The sequence below is a fragment of the Lates calcarifer genome, linkage group LG5 (assembly GCF_001640805.2).
Source record: "Lates calcarifer isolate ASB-BC8 linkage group LG5, TLL_Latcal_v3, whole genome shotgun sequence".
NCBI classification, from domain to species: domain Eukaryota; kingdom Metazoa; phylum Chordata; class Actinopteri; family Centropomidae; genus Lates; species Lates calcarifer.
In genome coordinates, this window is record NC_066837.1 from 28,530,640 (window position 1) to 28,552,093 (window position 21,454).

General features: G+C 41.0%; 1 protein-coding gene and 1 long non-coding RNA gene across 2 annotated transcripts; one reads left to right on the forward strand and one right to left on the reverse strand.

The window, feature by feature from the left end:
- The first annotated feature begins 921 nt into the window (after positions 1-921).
- patl1 (PAT1 homolog 1, processing body mRNA decay factor) lies at positions 922-14,309 on the forward strand. The gene is given in 22 exon segments (XM_018700936.2): positions 922-1,039; positions 2,929-3,034; positions 3,877-3,941; positions 3,943-4,099; positions 4,368-4,631; positions 5,393-5,484; positions 5,825-5,905; positions 7,218-7,418; positions 7,905-8,006; positions 8,285-8,371; positions 8,954-9,174; positions 9,988-10,072; positions 10,074-10,133; positions 10,342-10,459; positions 10,562-10,659; positions 11,005-11,064; positions 11,187-11,332; positions 11,528-11,687; positions 11,985-12,110; positions 12,919-13,010; positions 13,127-13,276; positions 13,964-14,309. Coding segments are annotated over 22 exon segments (2,508 nt in total). The 5' UTR covers positions 922-1,024; the 3' UTR covers positions 13,986-14,309.
- Positions 14,310-14,718: 409 nt separating this feature from the next.
- Positions 14,719-21,376, reverse strand: LOC108900099 (uncharacterized). Its single transcript, XR_001963663.2, has 4 exons — positions 21,264-21,376; positions 19,478-19,585; positions 16,939-17,298; positions 14,719-15,106 (listed from the first exon to the last, which is right to left on the reverse strand). It is a non-coding gene; the product is annotated as an uncharacterized LOC108900099 (long non-coding RNA).
- Positions 21,377-21,454: the final 78 nt, after the last annotated feature.

Sequence of the window (21,454 nt, forward strand, 5' to 3'; positions counted from 1 at the left end):
CTTTACATTTTAGCTCACGTACGTCTTTCTAAGACACTTAAGAATTCATTAAAATGTACACATAATTTGATTGTCTTCAAATTTGCTGTAGGCCTGCTGGGCCCTCCCAACGGGAATAACTACAGATGATCTCCATTAATATTATGGGTTGCTTAAGTGGTTGTAAATATGTTATTGCACTCTGACAATGTTTCTCATAACTGGAAAAGTTATAAAACAACCACGCGCATTAACATAGTACACAATAGTCAGGCGTAATCTTACCTTCATGACCACCACAAAGTTTATAGGTTCACAGGTCACACATTGGTTGGCAAACCAAAACAGGAGCTGAAGGCCGTGTCGCGGGAAAGGACGGCCAAACCCTGAAATCATCAGGTGATCTAAAGTGCTGAGCTTCCACTGGATCATGGCTCTTCAGTATTCAGACGAGTATAATCACTGCAGAGACGACACAAAAACAAATGCAGACGAAAAAAATGTATTTGTACACACACGCACATGTATATCGATAGACAGGTAATTAAGGTATCTCACATAGTGTAAACATGACACCTTTGCGATTACAGTATTTACAATTAGAACAATAAATTAATAAAGAAGTTTGAGACCACTACGTGTATTTACAGAACCGTGAAATGAATACATTATGACAGAGAATGAACAACGATAATTTATGATGACAATGATTATCTAAAACAAAGTCTGCGACACCTTTGTCCACTTCTGTTCGCCGTTTGCGCTGTTGTCTCTGTTATCATTATTTAATAGTTGTTCCCCATCTCTGTCTTCCTGTTGTTCCTCATTTTCAACAGTGGAAGGAAGCGCAGCACCCTACTTGGAAGGCGTTCACAGATCAAAACACCGAGCAGCGCCGCCCTACACTGTGCCCAAATGCGAATGCGTGCTCGTTCTGGCTCGGTCACGTTGTTCCTTAACGCACGTTCAAGTGGACGTCTCTGCTGCGTCATTTGCGCGCCGCCTCGCTCCTGATGCACCTCTTTTCCCGAAAGCCTAGAGATAGATGTTTCGATTTCAGGTGAGTATTGTACCCTAAATTCTCAGGTTCCCATGTCCGAATTTCATGTCAGATGGTTTACAGGGAGCTGTTATAGTAATTCCGGATGCGTGATTTATATGGTAAGTGTTGCCTATTGTTTATGCGACTGCCAATTCAATGCGGTTAGCGGCCTGCGAAGCAGCCCGCTTGCCTGGTGACGTGAGCCAGGGGGAACGTGAGCGCTTCTTACACTGGTGACAAGAATGAGCATATTTTTCTCGAATTATTCTCAGTTAAGGAAGGTCAGTGTGAGATAATCATAAACTGAGACCAGAAGGTATCAAATTTTTAGAGCAGCGGTTTTCCAGCGACGTGGGTCCTGCGTGATGTAACGTCAGCATTAGCATTTTGGCTAACGGGTTACTTGCTACTTATAGTATGTCAGGGGGTCGTGGAGAAAACGTTCTGGGTCGTAGTTTCTCATTATTTAAAGTTATACGATTTAAAAGGAGCTACTAACCGGCGCTCATATGGTTCCCTGTATGTTTATGTCTCGAGCCAGTCTTTTATTGCGTTTGTATTGATTTCTCGAGTGCGAAACCATGCTCGGTCACCACTGACTTAGCCAGCCCAAATGTTAGGCTAACTGAATACTGTGTTGTAGTATTTGAAGAGTCACTGCCAAAGTTGTTAACTTATAATTTATTAGAGGAGCTAGACTAGAATATAGCTGAAATTGAATCTCTCAACTCCTCCTTAACTTCCAAAACATTTTTGCTCGCTTAAACTGCTTTAGTGCATCAGCCTTATGCTCATGCTACTAAGTTAGATATCATTGGATCAACGCGACCAGTTGGTACTAAAATGAAATCAACGCCACACTCACTACTGTGGTCCATGTGGCATAACAGAGATAGATAGTTTAGATGTGCTAATGGCTCCTGGGATAATACAGTAACCCTTCAGATTTTTAATAAACCGATCCTCTGTTTAACTTGCCTGAAAACTGCAGATTTACTAATTTAGTAAATTATGAAACCATAATGCTGTAGGTGTAACTTATGACACTGTTAAAGGCAGGAATTAATGGCAGACATGACGGAGGACACATTAGGCTCATGGCAGTCTGTCATCTAATAACATAAAAAGCACAATATTTAGTTATTATGACAGCTTCTCAGAGTTTCCTTTGGCAATTGAAGTTGAAGCTGATGTTGATTACTTTTTTGCACATTGCAAGATGATTGTGTATGTGCTGTCAAACAACAAGCTTTTGCTCAACCAACAGCACAATACAACTGCTGCTGCATTTCATTTAACTGTACTGGGACACATAATCAAACTGGGCCCTTGTTGATGTTATTAATATAGTTAACTAATCAAGGTTTATTCCTGAATGCATTTCTGTTGCCAATTTTTTCACTGTTGCATGGACCAAGTGTGGTCAGGAGCAGGTTTGAACTGCTGCCCAACATGACAACTGAAGGATGTATCTTACTGCCTATCAGTCAATGATAAAAAAAAGATGATGATTTAAAAATGTGTCATTTACTGTGATTTTACTTTTTTTTTTTTTTTTTTACAAATTTCTTTCTTTTGTGAAGTTTAAGCACACTTTAGAGTGTCTTCTATTGTATTATATTCACTGTCCATGTGTAATGCACAAATAAATCAAATTGGAAGTGAAGCTGTGCCCAAACTTCACCTGTTTTATTAGAGTCGGAAACATGTCCACTCCAGTGGTAGTTAAAACCATTTGTTTTGTTTTTTTGGTCATTATTCTCTGCTCCCTCCATTTTCTCTTTAACCTCGATCACCTTTTTGTACCCACTCTATGATCACATCTCCATGTCCTGTCTGCCTCCCTCCCACCTTCCTCTTATTCCATTCTTTGTCCCTCCATCTGTCTTCCCTGCTGTCTTCTGTAGTCCTTGGATGAAGACTGTACGCTGGAGGAGGAAGATGAGGGATTGATAGAGGAAGAAGATGAAATCGATCAGTTTAACGATGACACGTTTGGAGCTGGGGCCATTGGTGAGTCATACATAAATTTAGATTTGAGGTCATGTACAATTAATGCTGCAGTGCAGATTTATAGTCATACACTTTTGATAGAGTTTCGTTTCAAGCTGGTGAATCTGTTTCAAGGCAAAAATACACCTTCCACTCTCTAAAATTTCCAGTCAACATCAGTAGACCAGATTGTTGTGCAGCTACACATGTGATTTTGTTTTCTTTGCTAGAAAAGATAGTATCTCAGTTGCTTCCAATATAAACAATCATAAGTAAAAGCAGAATACAAGACGTTCATGCCTTTTGATGGTGTTGTCAGTAGGTATTTTTTAGAAAATGCAGGAAATTAGTAAGTAATTAATAACTAACAAAATAAGTGCATAACAAGACATAACAAGACATAATGTCACCTATAGGTGAGATGACACAAACTAGCAGCAGGGATTTTCACCTTAAAATTAAATTTCTTTATTCCTCTTAAGACCTAACCTTGTCTCTGCAATTAAATTTAAAAAATTTGTCCAATTATGTAGTGAGGTCATTATTTTTGGTACCTGTTTCGGTTCTGTTGAAATGAATTTAAATGGTTTTAATAAAACTGCATATTTAAATGAGTCATGTCCCCCAAAAAGCCACTTTGATGATGATGATTCTTTTGCATCTGTAGATATTCTCTAGTGTCGTTCCATGAACATGCTACATGGCTAATTGTGATTATGAAATCGTCTTTGAAATAGTTTGTCAAAGTTTCAAACCAAAAAGAGTTAATATTTCTCTAAAATATACCTTAGACTGCAGCACAGATGACTCATTGTCACAGAACAACCAGCCACTCACTCTTTCTGGCTCCTCTCCTCTTCCAGATGATGACTGGCAAGAGGAACACAAACGCCTCGCTGAGCTTGATGAGCGGGATGGGCTAGGAGCAGGAGGAGGGGGGGGGCGGAATGGGAAAAGAAGCAGATTTAGGAGGCACTGAGGACTCATCCTCCACCCATCCCCCTACCTCTACAAGCCATCTTCCCCTTCCATGTTCCCTCCCTTCACTTAGCTTCTCCTCATCTTCCTCTGGACTGCCTCCATCAGGTCAGTGATATAATCAGAGCAGACCAACTCTACTCAGGAATCCTGTTATTTCTCTGGTATTGCAGTATTCCCTACTGTTCGGTCATTATCAGGTTTTGGGGTCTTAAGTGTTACTGTATTTAAGTTTTAAAGTCATGGTTTGGCTGCAGGCCAAATTGATTGGATGGAACATTTGCCCACAGAATTTACCTAGTATGGTTGTTGTCACTCTAATATAGAAAGCAATAACACACCTATGGGAAAATTTAAAGAAAAAGTGTCATTTCAGATGTAGAGGATCGAGGAGGGGAAGGTGAATTGGCAGAGTCCCTGGCCAGACTCATCCTGGAGGCCGACCCTGCCATCGCTGGGGTCGGAGCAACTGAGAGGCCCTGTCCATCCCTGAGCTCTTCAGGACCCGGCCTGTCCGCTCTGCAGGGACTGGACCGACCCAGAGTCCTGTCCCAGCACTCCTCCATCCCACATCCCACTCAACCACACCAGCATCCCCAGCACCCCCAACACCAGCTGCCTCCTGGGCCCTCCACTTCAGGTGAGAGGGGAGACGGCACTAACCCTATCCTGAATCTTTATCTCCTTTCCAGTGACAAATAATCATTTTAATTCAACTCAGTCAGCATGTGTCCTGTCAGTCATTGCTAAAAATATTTAACAATAAGGGCTGTGAAAGTATGCTGAATTTTAGTAGGCATTATCAAGTACTGCATATTGTTGACAAAATGAGGGAAAAACCAACTTAAAGTGTCTTAGAAAGGTAGAACTAGAACAGCTTCAGCACTTCTTATAAAACATTGTCCAAGCTTCTGAAACTACACTACTGGAGGAATGAACAGCATTCTTTGAAATGCTTTCCCCTCATTTGATGCTTTGAAGTGTAGCCTGTATGGGAGCATCTGTGTTCATTGTTTTTTCCACTTTTATACACAGGTTTTGCTTTTAACTTATTACCCATCCAAACGTTCCACACATTTAGAAACTCAAATAATTCACTGCACATTTTGTGCAGTCTGAACAATGCAGTGGTGTGATTGTTTAGCTAAGATTATATCTTCAGTTTCGTAATCACATGGTTGTTAGTTTTACATTGCTCTGGAGTGCTTTTTGTTTTGTAATACAGAAAGGTTTATCAGCAAATCTTGCTTTATGAGTGGAAAAAACACAGATTCATCTTGAGCCACAACAGCCTAATTTCATGCTGCCTTCTAGGTGTGGTTTAGTCTGCTATATATTTCTGTGTATTGTCCTTGTTTTACTGAAATCTGCTGTGTTCTGATGTACCCTGTATGACTCCAGGCCTTCCTCCTGGCCATCATCCATCATCAATGCTCAGCTACCAGCAGCAGCAACACTTAATGCGCAGCAGAGGGTCTGCTCCTATCAGCCAGGTTAGTTTTTTTTAAACTGACTATTTCTGTGTGCTATTCTGTGTCATCAGTATTTTTGAAGCCTACAAAGCTTGTTTGTTAAATCCAACCATCTTATGTTTATCTCATGTAAGGTCAGTGAGACAAGTGAGAGAAGAAGCTTGCTGTTTTACCAAGTGTTTAGAGATGAACAGATGGAATTAAGATCCAAATAATTTTCTGGATTTCACTTAAAATTGTGAAATATATTTTGTGTAACTTCCATGCTGTGCAGCCAGATGTCTGCAGAAACAGATATTTAAAGTTCATTTTTGTTTTGTTTTTGAAATTCTCTAATTGTCTCTTATTATTTCACTCTTAGATGAACTCTCACAGTATCTGGGAGAACAGTATGGGTTTTGGACCAGTCAGTGTTACCCCTGGACTGGTTACACACATGGAGGTGGGAGACACTTGCTCTTCTGTTTTTTTATTTATTTTTTCTCAACACTGGCCAGCTAGTTGAATGGCTGATCCTCAGTTTGTGTTAATGTTGACATTAATGTTATGGCAACAAGCAGAGCCGTACTCAGGAAGTAGCTTATGGAATTGCATTGGGCACAACTGAAAACACATGTTCAGAAATTACCCTAGCAGTATATTGAGACAAATGTCAGTGAACAAGCCAGACACAGCCAGTTAAAACTCTGTGGGATTTGTCCTGGTAGAAAATACAAATACAAACCTAACTTAATGTTATTTAGTTCATTCTACCATTTTTTTTCTAATTTCTCTTCCTTCTCTCTCTCTCACCTTCTCGGCCTTCAGCAGCAATATTTTCCCGCTGCGGGCCACTGCAGACAAAGATGCTGTCTTAGTCATAGCTCAGTTATCTGTCTGATACTGTCAGCCGCTTTAACTCATCATATCATCAGTAGTTTCCACTTTAGCTGTGTCCGTTGTCAGTATTTAACTCCACAGTTAGTTTTGTGGTTTGGTCATGACAAAATGTGGTTGTAAAGTTTACAGCCTGTGGCTCTGTTGCTCCTGCAGTGCTCTGTGTGTGAACTGTGAGGTGGCTAAAAAAAGTGTAACAGCTCGTCCACTGACATTCTGTTGTAAAAATAATCACAGTCTTTGGGGTTTGCAAATCGCATTAGCTCACATTGCGATTTCGGTTCAATTTTGATAAATAAAGTGTAAGTCTAAAAGTATTTAGACCGTCTTGTGCTACAATAAAAAAACAGTCCACACTCAACACCCCATAATGACAACAGAAAAACAGAATTTTTAGAATATTTAGCTTTTTGCTTTACTATGACACTTGAAATTGAGCTCAGGTTTCTCCATTTCTCCTCATCATCATCTCTCATTTTCTCTCTCCCCTGTGATTAATTGCTTACTCACTACTCAGTGAGGTGATGCAGCCACTGCCTTAAACTTTGCCACAGTTCATGCAAGTAAACCAGTTTTTCATTAAGGCCTCTGCAACTCCATCATTCCAGTGCTCTGTAGTGACAAAACTCCTGCTGGAACTTGTTTATATGAATTGATTTGTGGCTCAAATACAAATGACAATGTGTTTGTCAAATATTACTACAGTTTTTCTCTTGAACTGTGCCTGAAATATTGTGTACATTACTGCATTTACACAAAAAATATCTTCCCAAACTTTAATCAGTAGACTCATTGTAGGAAAGGCATAACCAAGCCATTGATATTGGACAAATCTCATGTATTTCTTATACTTTATTTGCCACCTTCTTCCTCTTCAGGATAGTCCACTAATGTCTATAATCAAAGAGGTGGGCCTTCCTAAATTACCTCCTCAGGGTAGGAATGATGAAGGACGGGATTTGTCAGAGAGGGTCCCACCTCCACGGTCTTCTTCCCCTGTGATTGGCTCCCCTCCAGTGAGGGCAGTGCCTATTGGGACCCCGCCCAAACAGCCAATGAGCCATGCACTGAATCATCAGGTGAGTGGCAGACAACTGTTGTATTTGCTGTATAGTGTTTCCTAACTGATATTTTTCCTTTGTCACTCTTTTTCATTATTTCTAAGGACAGAATGAATACTAAATCTCATGTTTCATGAAATCTCCCCACTATTATTGTATGTCAGTCTATGATTATATTTGTCTTTGCGTAGAAGCCAGAGGTTTTCACATCCACTCAAGATAGTGTCTACCATAGTGTTTCTTTTGATACTATCACTTGACGTCCTCAAGTCAGTGTACACATAGACATTAGCAGACATAATATTTACAGCAGTAATAGCCTTTTTATATCCATCTTACATCACCAACTGACAACTTGGTGTTGTCATTGAGATCCATCGTAGTATGTCTCATTAGCTGTAGTAGTTACTTTTCTGTATCATATTGCAGTATTGCTTGATATGTCGTTAGTATTGTCTCTGTTAACCGTTCTCTATGTATGCCCATTTGTATCTGTATGTGTAGACCCATCATCCCACAGCGGTTCATGTGAGAGCCCCGGTCCAGCACAGATACCCACCTCCTTTCCCTGAGCGTTTGTCACCCAACACCCTTCTCAATATAGCTGTGAGTTTTTCCTTTCCTCCAACATCCCCCACCCACCTAGTTCTTCAGATTTGTATGCATGTGAAATTAGCGAATGATCTGGGGCTCCTTTCAAGTTTAATTGAACAACAATCAGTCGACATTTTAAAAATGATCCACTGGTATTCATGTGCCATGTTCAAGCATATTTCCCAAAATGTCAAACTTTTCCTTTTACAAAATAAACTTCCACAGTCTTTATTCAAGGTTATTATGAGCTATAAGAAATATTATTATGTTCATGTTGTATTTATGTTCAGAACTCTCCACTGTGTCGTGGTCCGTTCCCTCCTGGAGTTGGTCCGGTTCTGTCTCAGATTCAGCGGGCCCAGCTGCTCAACTCTCAGGTTAGTACCAGACACAATTAGTGAAATCAGTTTCTCTTCTACGTGCTCTTAGTCTCAGACATGTTCAGCCCAGCTTTGCTGAAAGACTAGAAATGGGAAAAACGCTTCACCATGGGAAATGAAAAACATAGAATATCTAAATAAATCCAGTACAAATAGTCTGTTGTTAGTGATCAAGCTGGCTTGGGTTTGTACAGACTTGCAACATAATGCAAACCTGGCAACCCCAGTATGAAGGCAGAATTTTGCAGGCCAAGAAACTCCCTCTCGAAAGAGTAATACAAACAGGAAAGACACAAAATAACATGCAGAAATATTTAAGACTTGAATGTTGAACCTGATTTAAACAGCCCTATGAATAGCAGCCAGTCTGCTTCCATCTGAGGAGGCCTTAGATGGGACTTGACACTGGTGAGACAGCATAAATGTTATAAGATGATCATTGGATGATGGGAAAGCCTGTGCATGGATCCCAGTGAAGTAGTGGAGAGGTGAAGCCTCAGTGTGGTAAGCACTTTGAAAATAAGGTTGTGGGCGCCTCCAGTGTAAGAATCCTACTCTCACACTCAGTCCTCTCAACAGGTGGCAGGTTTTGCCCGTGGCGGACCAGCACCTCCTTTGTTACCAGGTGGTGGAGGGTTCAGGCCATATTTCAGTGGACCTCCTCCTCCTCACGGTCACCGAATGGGCCCACTGCCCCCTCATGGCCCCCCCAACCACACGCCACCCATCCGGCACAACACCACCCACCTCCACCCTCAGCACCGCCGCATGCTCACCCAGCGTATGCAGAGCAGAGGAGGGTAAGGAAATGTGTATGTATGTGTACATACATATGGTCCTGGATCATTAATTGAAACACAAATACTATTCTAAACGATAGGGCTGTGTGATATGACGATATATATTGGATGACGAAATAAAAACATCTATTGTTTTACTGTTTATTGCAGTTTGCAGTCACCCTACCACATGGGTGCAAGCAGACATGAGAATACCAGCACAGCGAGTGAAATGAGACAGAATCAGAACTTTGAACAGAAGAGGGGATAGGTCAAGAAAAAATGAAGGAGCTCCTTCCTACACGAGGGGGCTACCTCTGTAGCATGGTTGTGGTTTGGTTATGAAAAGTCAGACATACAGCAGAAAACTGCACTTTGCAAATTATGCCACACACCGCTCCCCACAACAGCCTCAAACACCACCAACCTCTTCTACCACCAAAGAAAGAACCATGTCAAAGAGTATGGAGAGAGTTTACCAATTAGAGACACAAAAGAACCGTCAGGTGTTCAAAGTAAACCCGAGTCAAACGTTGGAACAGGATTTTGCCTGTGGCATACCATACAACAGACTCACAAAGATGGAGGGAGATAACAGCAGCCATTGCAGCTTATATCTGCTAAGACATGGCCCCATTCTGCACAGTTCAGAAACGGGAGATAACGTACATATTAGATTTTGGTCATATTGCACAGCTTCTTGAGCAGGTTAAATGGATAACATCACACACAACTTCAGAGATGGCAGCTGTCACCTTTCAGTTACAAGACAGTCTTCTACTCAAAAGACCACCAAGTAGACCATCACATCTTCTTCTCTTTACCTCCCTATAGGGATCGTGGCAGGACTGGAGGGGACCGGCGCAGCAGGGACCCCTACAGTAATCTGATGACTCAGAAAGAGAAGGAGTGGGTAACCTAAGATCCAGATGATGCAGCTGCAAAGTACAGACCCATATCTGGATGACTACTACTATCAGGTTGGCTTTTGATATAGTTACCTGGTTAGGTGCCTTCATGTGTTTAAAATATCTCTGTGGTTGGCTTGTTTTAGTTGGGTGTCTGTGTTAGGGGGTATATTAATTTCATAACTTTTTTTTTTTGTTGTTTTACTGAATAACTTAAAATGGGTATGACACGGATTTATTTCGTGACTGTGTGTGTGTGTGTGTGTGTCTGCACATGTAGAATTACTATGAAAAGATGGAGAAACGTCAGGAGAGAGAGAGAGACAGCAGCAAGAAAGAACACACCACCAAACTCATCACTCCACAGGTCGCCAAGGTTGAACACACCTATAGACCAGGTAAACAGAACAGAAGATGCATGATCTGCTCTCCATAGTGTGTGAACAGACAGTGTGTGATTTAAATGAACTGGATGATGACTGGGTGTTTTTTGTCAACAGTTCAGTTTGCAGGCTCTTTAGGTAAACTGACAGTCTCCAGTGTCAACAACCCCCGCAAGATGATTGATGCTGTTGTGACAACTCGCACAGATGATGAGGTCTGTTAGCATTGTTTGCCTGGCTTGCCACATAGACAGAAAAGCCAATTAGCTACTGGGTGACAGGTTAGCTCAATATCATAGGCATAGTGCTTTTATTTTTTCATTCACCTTAGGGTGCTCACCATTAAAATGCTGACAGTTTGAAGGCAGTAGACAGTAATGCATCATGCCATTATGTTTATATTCTGCTGTAGGCATGGGCCGGTTTCACAGTGTGATTATATTTGTCTTTGCATAGAAGGTTTCACAGTTTCACCTGAAACTGGTAACCGGCCCATGCCTATTCTGCTGCATAGTCAGTGCACACTTTGCCTGACTGACTTCATTTCTGTATGCCTCTAGGAGAAAAGAGAGAAACAGGTTTGGAATAAGAGGCGACAGATCCTCTACACTGTGGAGAAGGTAGGACGAGAACTGCTGTACATATAGAACACATATTCAGTCAAACTGCAGCATACACTCTTGAATCCTAAATGCACCTCTGTGACCCTTTTCTCTATCTCTCCACCCAACCTGTCTCCCAGATGTACAGTTTGCTGCTGGAGGTTCAAGACTTTGAGAAACGTTTTGTCCAAGCACCAGAAGAGGACAGGGAGGCTCTGCTGGAACAGCATAAAACTAACACGGTGCAGCTGTGCAACTCTCTGCGGGAGAAGGAGTGGGACGACAGGTAGGAGTGAGGGATAGGTTAAATGGAAGAATAGGAATAACTGAATTAGAAAAGCTGCACTTGACAGTCCTTATTTTTATCCAGTCAGTGTAACTTGTAACAAGACTGCGTGTGGGAATGAGTGTGTGAGTTAATAAGAACAAAAAGATATACACACCTACACACCGTAATTCTTTTTCTTTTCTTCTTGATAAGAGTAAGCGATGAGCAGTGTGTGATGATCATGTCAGTGAGGAAGGGCAAGCGGCTTATATCCAGGCTCCTCCCCTTCCTGCCCTCACCCCAGGCCACCGCCATTGTCATGGCGATTGCACGTAACCTTCCTGCCCTGGCCAAGAAGGACAAGCAGGACCAGGTAACTACTTCAAGATGACCACTATAAGTGAAACCGCAGAAAATTTCCCAGGTCTTTTAATAAAATAACAGACTAACAGACATCCACAACCCAGTTTTTCATTGTTAAAATTCACTGTTAGTTCAGCTTATAACTGTCCTATTGATCAAATAGTAAACTTGCTCTGCAGTTTCTTGCGTTTCTGCTCAATTAAATAGATTCATTTTGATTAACTGTGGAATGCTCAGAGCTTCACAGCTACCTGCACTATGACCCTGCACTTTGTTAACCAGCCTTCTATCTGTGCTCCCTATCCAGGTGCTGTGCTGGTTAATGGAGCCAGTTTCTGCAGTGATCCAATCATTGTCGAGCTCCGCCCTCACAGACTTGCTCCAGGAGCTTCAAGGCAATGAGGGCCAACTCGCCACAGTACTGCACAACAAGGTACACACATGTGAACCCTGCTCACTGATGTAAAATACGCAGTAACTCATTAACTTGAGAGCTAAGAAGAAAGAAAGATGGCCCTCTGGTCAGACTGATAAATAATGCGCTTGCTTCAACATTGTCCAGTAATCAAATGAATTTACTACTGGTTTAACTGCACTGCACAGTTGCACCACAAACTGTGTATAAACTGATGGCTGATCAACACCGGAGTTCACCCTCAAAACAACAGAATGACTCGACACCAGTGTCTCTGGCAGTACCAGTTATCTGCATGCACCACAAACTTTGAACTTTGAATTGAAACTGATGTTTGCATGAACTGAAAGGACAAGGCTAACACTTTAGTTTGATCATTTTTTAAGCAAATATGTGAAACAAAGCAGAGGATTTTATGCATTTCTTTGACATATGTATTTGTAAGCTAAATATGATAAATGTTTGATCTGACTAACAAGTACTGTGTGTGTAACCAGAGCCTGATTATTTTCAATACATATAATAGCTGCTCTGTTGCACTGAGTGACACACTTACTGAACACAAGCCTGTGGTTTTTTTGTGTCAGTCTGACATACACTATGTGTCATAAATATGAAATAATAAATATACTGTCACTCTGTCAGAGTAAAACATTGAAATAGCTGTTCTAGTACTGAGGAGGCTGTTGGCAAGTATTTAGAGACAAACTAACATTGTTGGTTTTGGCCTCTTCATGGGAACTGTTGACAAAGAGAAAAATGTAGAACACTTTGAAGTCCGACACACACGTGTACATTACACATGCCTCTCTCTGTTTCTATGTAGTTTGGTGTGACTCTACTGTATCTCATCCTGAGTGAAGGAGAGAGGATGCAGAGCTCAGACCCCAACTGTCAACTCATGGATGACAATCGATGGTAAGCAGTTAGTGACTGTGATATCAGCTACTCTTTGTGTTGTCATTTCACATCCCAAAATAACTTTGCTCCCTTCATTGTTGATTAACACACAGTGACCCTCTCTTCTTGTCCAGGACTGAGTTGGTGTTTTCAGTGACCAGGGAGTTGCTCAGCGTGCCCTCCTCATCCCTCTCTCCTCCTCTCTTCACCCCATCCAACCTGCTCTCCCTCTTCTCACGCTACGTTGATCGACAGAGGCTGGAGCTGTTACAGAACAAGCTACAGTGAGTTACATCAACACTAACACAAAGCCAGTACAAAGGAAAAAAACATGTTTTACTGAAACATTCAGTGTATTTCCGTTAAATGATTACGTATTTCGATTACTAGTGCAGTGTCTGTCAGGTATGCCTGTCAGTAGGGCTGATTGCTGGGCCTGCATTAGTCAAGTCTTGGCATGCAAAATTACTTGTTACAGAAACATACCAAATGTATGGTGTTACGGAGCCCCCAATGTGTAAATGGGTAAACTCTGGGTTTAGAAATCCATGTGCAGAGTTTATAAGCTGTGGTCTCGGATTCATGTGTGTGGAGAGCACAGTAAATACAATGTCACAATGAAAGGGGTGAAACATCAGATGTACAAGATGGCATGCAGCTGAGTTCTGCCTTTCTTAAAACTCAGGCAGTGTAGCACCTGGACAATGCTTGAAGCTTTCTCAAGAACCACTCATCAAAAAGACTTTACAGTTGACAGTGCATTTCATTGGGTCCTGAGCAATAAACTCACCAGGTTTGAAGTTGATCAGATAAGCAGTTGATAAGAAAGTTGAAATACAAAGACAGAGACTCCAATCATAGTTAGATATAGAGATTATGTCATTAATAAAAATGCACTCTGGTTGTTATCTAATGGCAGATACACTAAGTGTGAAAATTAAACCTAATGGCTTGTTCTTTGCCTTTCTCAGGATCTCTGCTTTGACCAGGTAGAAGTTACTACAGACATCAACACAACCCCCTCCATACTCGATGCAGACCTTTTGTTTTGTGTGTGTGTCAGAGGAGTGAATGGTGTGTGTTTGAGTGTTTTGAGGTGAATCCATGGTGGATAATTTTAATCCAGCAGAATCTCTAGTCACTTGTTTTTTTGTGTTTAGTCTCTGGTGTGTGTGTGTGTGTGTGTGTGTGCGTGTGCGCGTGTGCGCATGAGAGATGTATAGTCTTGAGTGCTGATAAAAATGAAATCTGCATTTTTAAATATCTTGTTTACGATTATGCCTGTGATGAAACTTCAAATTAAAAGTATTTCTATTATTTAAGAATGTCGACTCTTTTCTTGCCCTTTCTACATATCTTCAGCATGTTGAATGTTTCTGTACAAAAATTGTGTGGGCCTGAGTTTAGAGCACTCCAATTTACCATTCCACTGTAAGACTGTCTCACTTATAGTGGATGCACTACATGATGTTTTATCTTGTCAGTATTACAATCTTAAGGTTATTATTACTATCTTAAGAGAATGAGTGGTGCTTGAGAGGAGGCAGTGAAAACAGAAATTAAGCTAAGCTTTCTCCTGAAACAGAAATCTCCAAGCAAGCAGCCATTAGTGTGTGTTCTGTGCATATGTTGCCACTTAAGGTTACATCAGCCAGATCCTTGTTCAGAAGAAATGGGGCTGACAATTCTATGACCGCCGGAAGGTGATGCAGAAGATTATATTACCCTTCATATTCTACATACAAATCACAGTTTCTGTCCAGGTCTGGAAATACAGTGAATAATGTGTCAATGCTTAAGCAATCCATGTACCTTTATTAGAACAGACCCTCACATTATGGTAGACTGATGAACATGTTAGTACTATTATAGCTATGTAAAAGTCTCAGGAAAAGTTGAATGAAATGAAAACGTAATAATTCTTCATCATTTTCATCCCAGCATACAATAAATACATTTCATTTTTAATGATGTAAACACTAATATAATGTAGACCATAAGAATCTCACTCCAGGATGAGAACCATTCAGGTTTGAACATTCCGACTTCATATCCTCAGTTCTTGCCTGCTTCCCTCTGCTGCCCTGAGGAGACACGGCACAGAGACTTTACATCTAAGGGGGAAAAGAGGAAAATGAATGGGTTTTGAACAGTGTTAATGTTGAAACCCATCTGATTTGATATGGCAAGGCTATTCCAACTGGGAAGGACAATAAAATCCAAAACTGCTGCAACTATACCGCGGAGCAAGGCTGTGTGGGGCTTTAAAGACGAGAAGTAACATTTTGCAGTCCAGTGTTTTAATACAACAACCTGAAATAACAAGTCTCTTACTCTGGATGTGGTTTAACGTGATAAAGAGCAGTTTTCATTATGGCATGGCTCTGGAAATAGAGGCCAGAATCACAAATAACACCAAGTCAAAGTACCAGTGGGGTGTTTTCCGAGTTTAAAAGGAACATGCGTCTCACTGCAGAGTTGTAGCACACATAAGAATTTTGATTTTGTCTTTGTTGAGCTGCAGGACATTTTAGAATAGCCAGTTTGTGATTTGTTAAACCAGTAATTTAACAAGGTTTAGGTTTCCAAGGGACATACATTGGTATACCTATGTGCCTTCAGTATTTGGGCTGAACAATTCTGGGAAAATATCTAATTTTGAAAGCTCAAGCTTTAGTCCAGGATTCACTATATACATTTAAAATGTGATGGAGCATTATTATTGAAATATTAACTGCTCTCTGTACTAATGAAAATATATGACTATAACAAAAAATGGTATATAACATACACACAATCAACCCTAGAACAATTCTCGTAGCATTGCGTTCTCCCTGTCTTCTTCGCAGTAACTTTACATCAGTCATACTGCTGCCTGTGGTGATTTTTTAAATGCGGATACACTGAGGGGGAATGACAGGAGACTGACAGGCACACAGAGAGCCAGTAGAGACAGACACAGCCAGTTAAAACTCTGTGGGATTTGTCCTGGTAGAAAATACAAATACAAGCCTAAATTAATGTTATTTAGTTCATTCTACCATTTTTTCTAATTTCTCTTCCTTCTCTCTCTCTCTCACCTTCTCAGCCTTCAGCAGCAATATTTTCCCGCTGCGGGCCACTGCAGGACAAAGATGCTGTCTTAGTCATAGCTCAGTTATCTGTCTGATACTGTCAGCCGCTTTAACTCATCATATCATCAGTAGTTTCCACTTTAGCTGTGTCCGTTGTCAGTATTTAACTCCACAGTTAGTTTTGTGGTTTGGTCATGACAAAATGTGGTTGTAAAGTTTACAGCCTGTGGCTCTGTTGCTCCTGCAGTGCTCTGTGTGTGAACTGTGAGGTGGCTAAAAAAAGTGTAACAGCTCGTCCACTGACATTCTGTTGTAAAAAATAGAAGTTTGCAAATTGCATTTTTACAATACGATTTTGGTTAGAATTTGATAAATCGTTCAGCCCTAAGCAGTATACTTCTGGATTATGTGGCTTTGAGACAGCATGCACAAACAGAACAGTAGAGGGTTCAGTGTTGAGCCCTGAGGGGCCTCACACATGAGGTCAACTTTCCTAGATGTAAAATTCCCAAGAGACAGAAAAAAAATGATCTCTAAGTAATTGAGATTGTTTGTTCAGGAGATATGATATGTGAAAAAGGTCAATTATAGTCATAGTGAACTCAAAGAGAAAGAGCGACTGATTGTGAGCATGTTAGCCTCTTTCAGCTCATTGTTTCAGTTTCACAGTCCAAAACTGAACTGTTTAGCCTCAGTCTTACTGTTCTCATCAACCTCATTTCCAGATGCAGCAATCAGCTGTTTTTGGTTATAGAGCAAGAGGAAAACACAGCTCTTAAAAGGTCAAAGGTCTGTTCCACAGAATAATCGTTTAAGAGAGAGAGTTTTTGTTCACCATATTCACTGAGACCAGGAACAAGTTAATGTCTCACCTGTACAGACCACCTCAACAGTAGAGGAGGAAAACCACAGCTTTGCAGATCCACAGTCCATCAGTGCAGACTCAGATCCATCACAGTCAGAGAAAAACCGTGCCAGGTTTCTTAGTAGGGTGACATGGTGGTGTAGTGGTTAGCACTGTTGCCTCCCAGCAAGAAAGTTCTGTGTTCAGACCCCTATTAGCCTACAGCTTTTATGTGTGGAGTCTGCATGTCCTCCCTGTGCCTGGGTGCTCGGGCTTCCTCTCATAGTCTAAAGACATGCAGGTCCATAGGTGTGAATGGTTGTTTGTCTCAGCTTTGCAAATGACTTGGCGATCTGCTGTACGGGATTGACTCCAGCCTCCCACGACCCTTAAAGGATAAGTGGAATGGATAATGGATGAATGAGGTCCATCAGTATTTAAATTCATTTATCATACCTTTGATAGGGAGGGAGAGGCTCTTGCTCAGAGAAGTTATGATTGAAAACAAAGTTGTGATAAACACAGCTGTAGTTCCCTTGGTGAGCACAGCTGTAGTTCCCTTGGTGAGCAGTGAGACATGAAGAGGGCAGAGTGATTGACAGCTGGTTTACCTATATTATGATCAAGAGTCACTGCTAGTGGCAGGTGACAGTGACAGATTTTACTATTAGGCAATGTACCTGCCTACCTAAATGGTAAATGGACTGTGAAAGTACTAATCAGGCTGACTAGCTCTTTTCAGTTTTATAATATGAAATGCTTTTATTGCATACCTTTAATTATTACAGATGAGTTAACATGTAAGTTAACAAGATGTAGGTAGTTGAAGAAGGGTTCATTTTAACAGCTTAATGCACTGCAGGGTAGGCTAATCTCTGCTAAGGTATCATATTTTCAGCTGATCTGTTTTCTATCTAAATTCTTGATCTGCAGTAGAAATATAAAGTAGCATAAAAGTGAAATATTCATTGTCTGAACAGTGATCTGATTAAGACTTGATGAAACACTGATGAACAGTCAGATAAAAGGGACAGTCAAACAATCTTTGACTTTTCAATAAAAAACTACTGTGTTTGGTACAAACCAGAACCACAGTGATTTTACACTCATTCACTTCAACAGCAGAACAAGAAAGCCACTTCTTCACTTGTTCCACAGTCCATCAGTGCATGTTCAGAGCCGTGACAATCAGAATAAAAACGCCATGCAGGCAGAGGTTCAGCCCAGTCATTGACTTTACTGGTTGAAACAGCAGAGCAGCAGTTGAGCTGTCTGCACACCACATCTGCAGCCTTCAGACGCTCACTGGTCTCCACTCTTTTTGATGTTCCACCTCCAATCTACCAGCACAGTGGCTGCCTCCTCCCACTAACCTCATGTCATTGAGCTCTGCAATTAAATCAGTGACAAGCTACATACAATGCATAAACACGCCCAAGATTTCCCAAAAATATCCCAATTCAGATATGTCAGCTGAGCATGCTCACAGAAAATCCCTGATCCTTGCAACTAGATAATTTATCTGCTGCAATAATGGACTTAGATTGACCTTTTGCAGTGAGATAGACATTCCCCGGCTCAGAGAAAACATCTGAACTGAAATCATTATTGTAGTCACATTGATAGGTCCCTTGGTGGCTCTCCTGTGCAGGAGGAAAGAGGAAGATGGCAGTCCTATCAACAGGTGACTGGGTCTGCTCAGTATGGAGCAGAGGTTTTAGGCAGATGGAGAGCACATCGTCATTCAAAGCATGGGAGCAGGAGATGGCAAAGCGCTGGCCTTTGGGAACCTGTGGGACTTAAACATCCCCCTGCATGGTATATATGCTGATATAGGGTTTATGTTGAAGGTCTGCAAAGAAAATATGAGTTGCAAATACTGCAAATTGGTAAGTTAATGGATAGTGGATCTACAAGGTGTGATCGATAAACCTGCAAACAAACAAAGCGCAGCACAGTAACAGCAAGTTCTACACTCATTCTGATGTGATGCAGGAGGACATTTAACACAAATGGTGCAATGGCAATTGGGTGCTCCATCGGGCTCACTTTGGATGCAGCATCACAATCATTGCTCCCGGGCCATCCACCCAAACTGGGCTTTCACTTCCTTAAAAATGAAACTGAAGCTGAGGGGTCAGCATTTTGACACAGTGGAGGAGATGCAGCACAAGTCGCAGATGGTGCTTGACATGCCTACAGAAACAAGTGTGACTGAAGTGCTGGGAGCCATGTATTGCTGTATAAGGTGACTACATCAAAGGGCATGGCGGCCAAATTGAATCAGGTAATGTTTTTTGGTTGTTATAAAGGCAGCCTCTGAACATTTTGATAGCACCTTGTATACCTGAAGAAAAGAAAGTTTTCCATTGCATGTGTGTTTCAAGAAGAAAGTTGCAAATCCATGATACATTTTCAGAATTTTTTGAGGTAGTAGAAAAAAAGAGATAAATCTCTGCAACAACAGTGAATACACTATGTAAAATCATACATGTTTTATATAATCTAAAGAACCTCAATCTTCTCACAACTCAAACAATGAAATTAAAAATAATCTAGATTAATACCTCTGCAGCTCAGGTGAAGAAACAGTCACACACTGAAGCAAAGGACTCACTGGACTTCACCTCCAGTTTGCCTGAACATCTGCTGCGACCTTTTACAAGTCTCAGTCTCTGGAGGAAAAAAGAGAGAGAGAGAGAGAGAGAGAGTATCAAGCTGAACACATCTTTATCAGTTCTGAAACTCTCAGTGTTTTTATCAGATGGATACTCTGGGAAGAATAGCCATGCAGTAATTAAGTCTGCCTCATTGTTTATTCCTTAAATTATTTTATAAAAGCTCAACCTTTTAAAGAGTTAAGTATATTTTGTTTATATGATCCATTTAATATCTTCAATAATAATTAAATCTTGAAATTTAGGCAAATATCCTCCATCCAGTTAGGAATTGAATTACAGGAGTTGAATAAACAAGTTGCAGTTGCACTTTGAGTGTAGCAAAGTAGTTATTTGTTTACCTGTACTTTTTGAGTATTAAAATCAGTAATTCTTACTTCGTTACTTTTTCATTTCAAGTATTTGTATTTCACTCAAGTCCCAATCCTTAACGAGTAAAAAACAAAAGTGACATAATGATGTCAAGATAAACCATGTGAGAAAAGAACATAAGAAAAGAGCCAAATCAGCAGCTGCAGCAGAGAAGAAGCTGTCTCACAGCAGATATTCTGGAGGAGATACGTGTTCTAAATGCTGACAGGAGGTCAGGGGAGTGAGGGGTGCATTCAGTCATACAGCAGTTTTATGAACAGTATGCACAACAAGGCAATAAAATTAAGGATGGTGTTGTTAGAGGGCACTGGTTCAGATCTGTTCTGGTTTCCACTATTCAAAATACGCACTCCTTTCAGTTACAGGGCTAATGATGTGCTGCCTGTGGCTCAGTCAGGTGCAGGCATCAGCAGCATTGTTGGCAAAGGAGGACAGAGCCTATAAAGTCTATAAAGAGCTACACATTCATATTTCCCATCATTAATGCTGCATGTTGTGGTCTGTAGTCTATAGTTACAACAGCCTGTCGCATTATATTGTCTTTCAGGACAATAACGGCCTCCAACCCCATTTAAAAGATTATTCAAATCGATATATAATATAATAAATATGCAACACTAATGACGCTTGACTGAGATTAAAAAAAAAAAAATACAAATTAAAATAACTGAAATTGAAAATGGAAAATGCGGATCATATTTCTTTCTTTTTTTGGTTGAGGGGGACTGACGGTCTTTAGACAACCCCCGTCCTGCAGAGTCAGCCTCTCTCAGTCGTTGCGACAATATCGATTGGTTGCTCCACCTGTGGGGCGGAGCTTAGGTAGAAGTAAGAGTCGAGAGTTTAGAGACGCAGCGTAAGTTACCATGGCAGCAGACCCCGGGTAAAACGTACCTTTTGTAGTGCAGGTTAACCGGTAAATTACACCTGACGTCACCAAGTTACTCCTGAAGTTACCCTGATGAGTCAGTAACCTCGCTTCGGGTTACAGGCCTCTGGTCTCAGGGCTACTAATGTCTAGCTAGTTACCCGCATTTTAATTTGAATGGGGGCCAAGGATGTGTACTGTGTAGTCACAGAAATAAATAAAGAACATGCTTCAGCTTTTCACCAAAATCTAGAGACATCGTCTACGAGACCTATGCCCCCGATGTACGAGTAAACTGAGGCAAGTGGAAGAGAGCAACCTAGCTAGCAAGAGAGTATTACAACGCTTCATACTGCAGTTCCTTCGGCAATAACGACCGCAATCGAAACAGTTGAAAAGAACCTGAAATGGGTCATACGCATAAAGCAACGTTACCAAGATTTACTCAAGATGGCGAAACAGATGTGGCTCCTTTGTCAGTTCCGTGATCTTTTTTGCCTCAGTAGTGCAGCAGTGGTTCTCACGCTCACGTTGTGTCCACATTCATGTCCGTGCCTTAGCAAACAAATTTATGGACGTTGAAACATACCTTGGTAGGATTTCTTAAATGTTACTCACTTGTCATT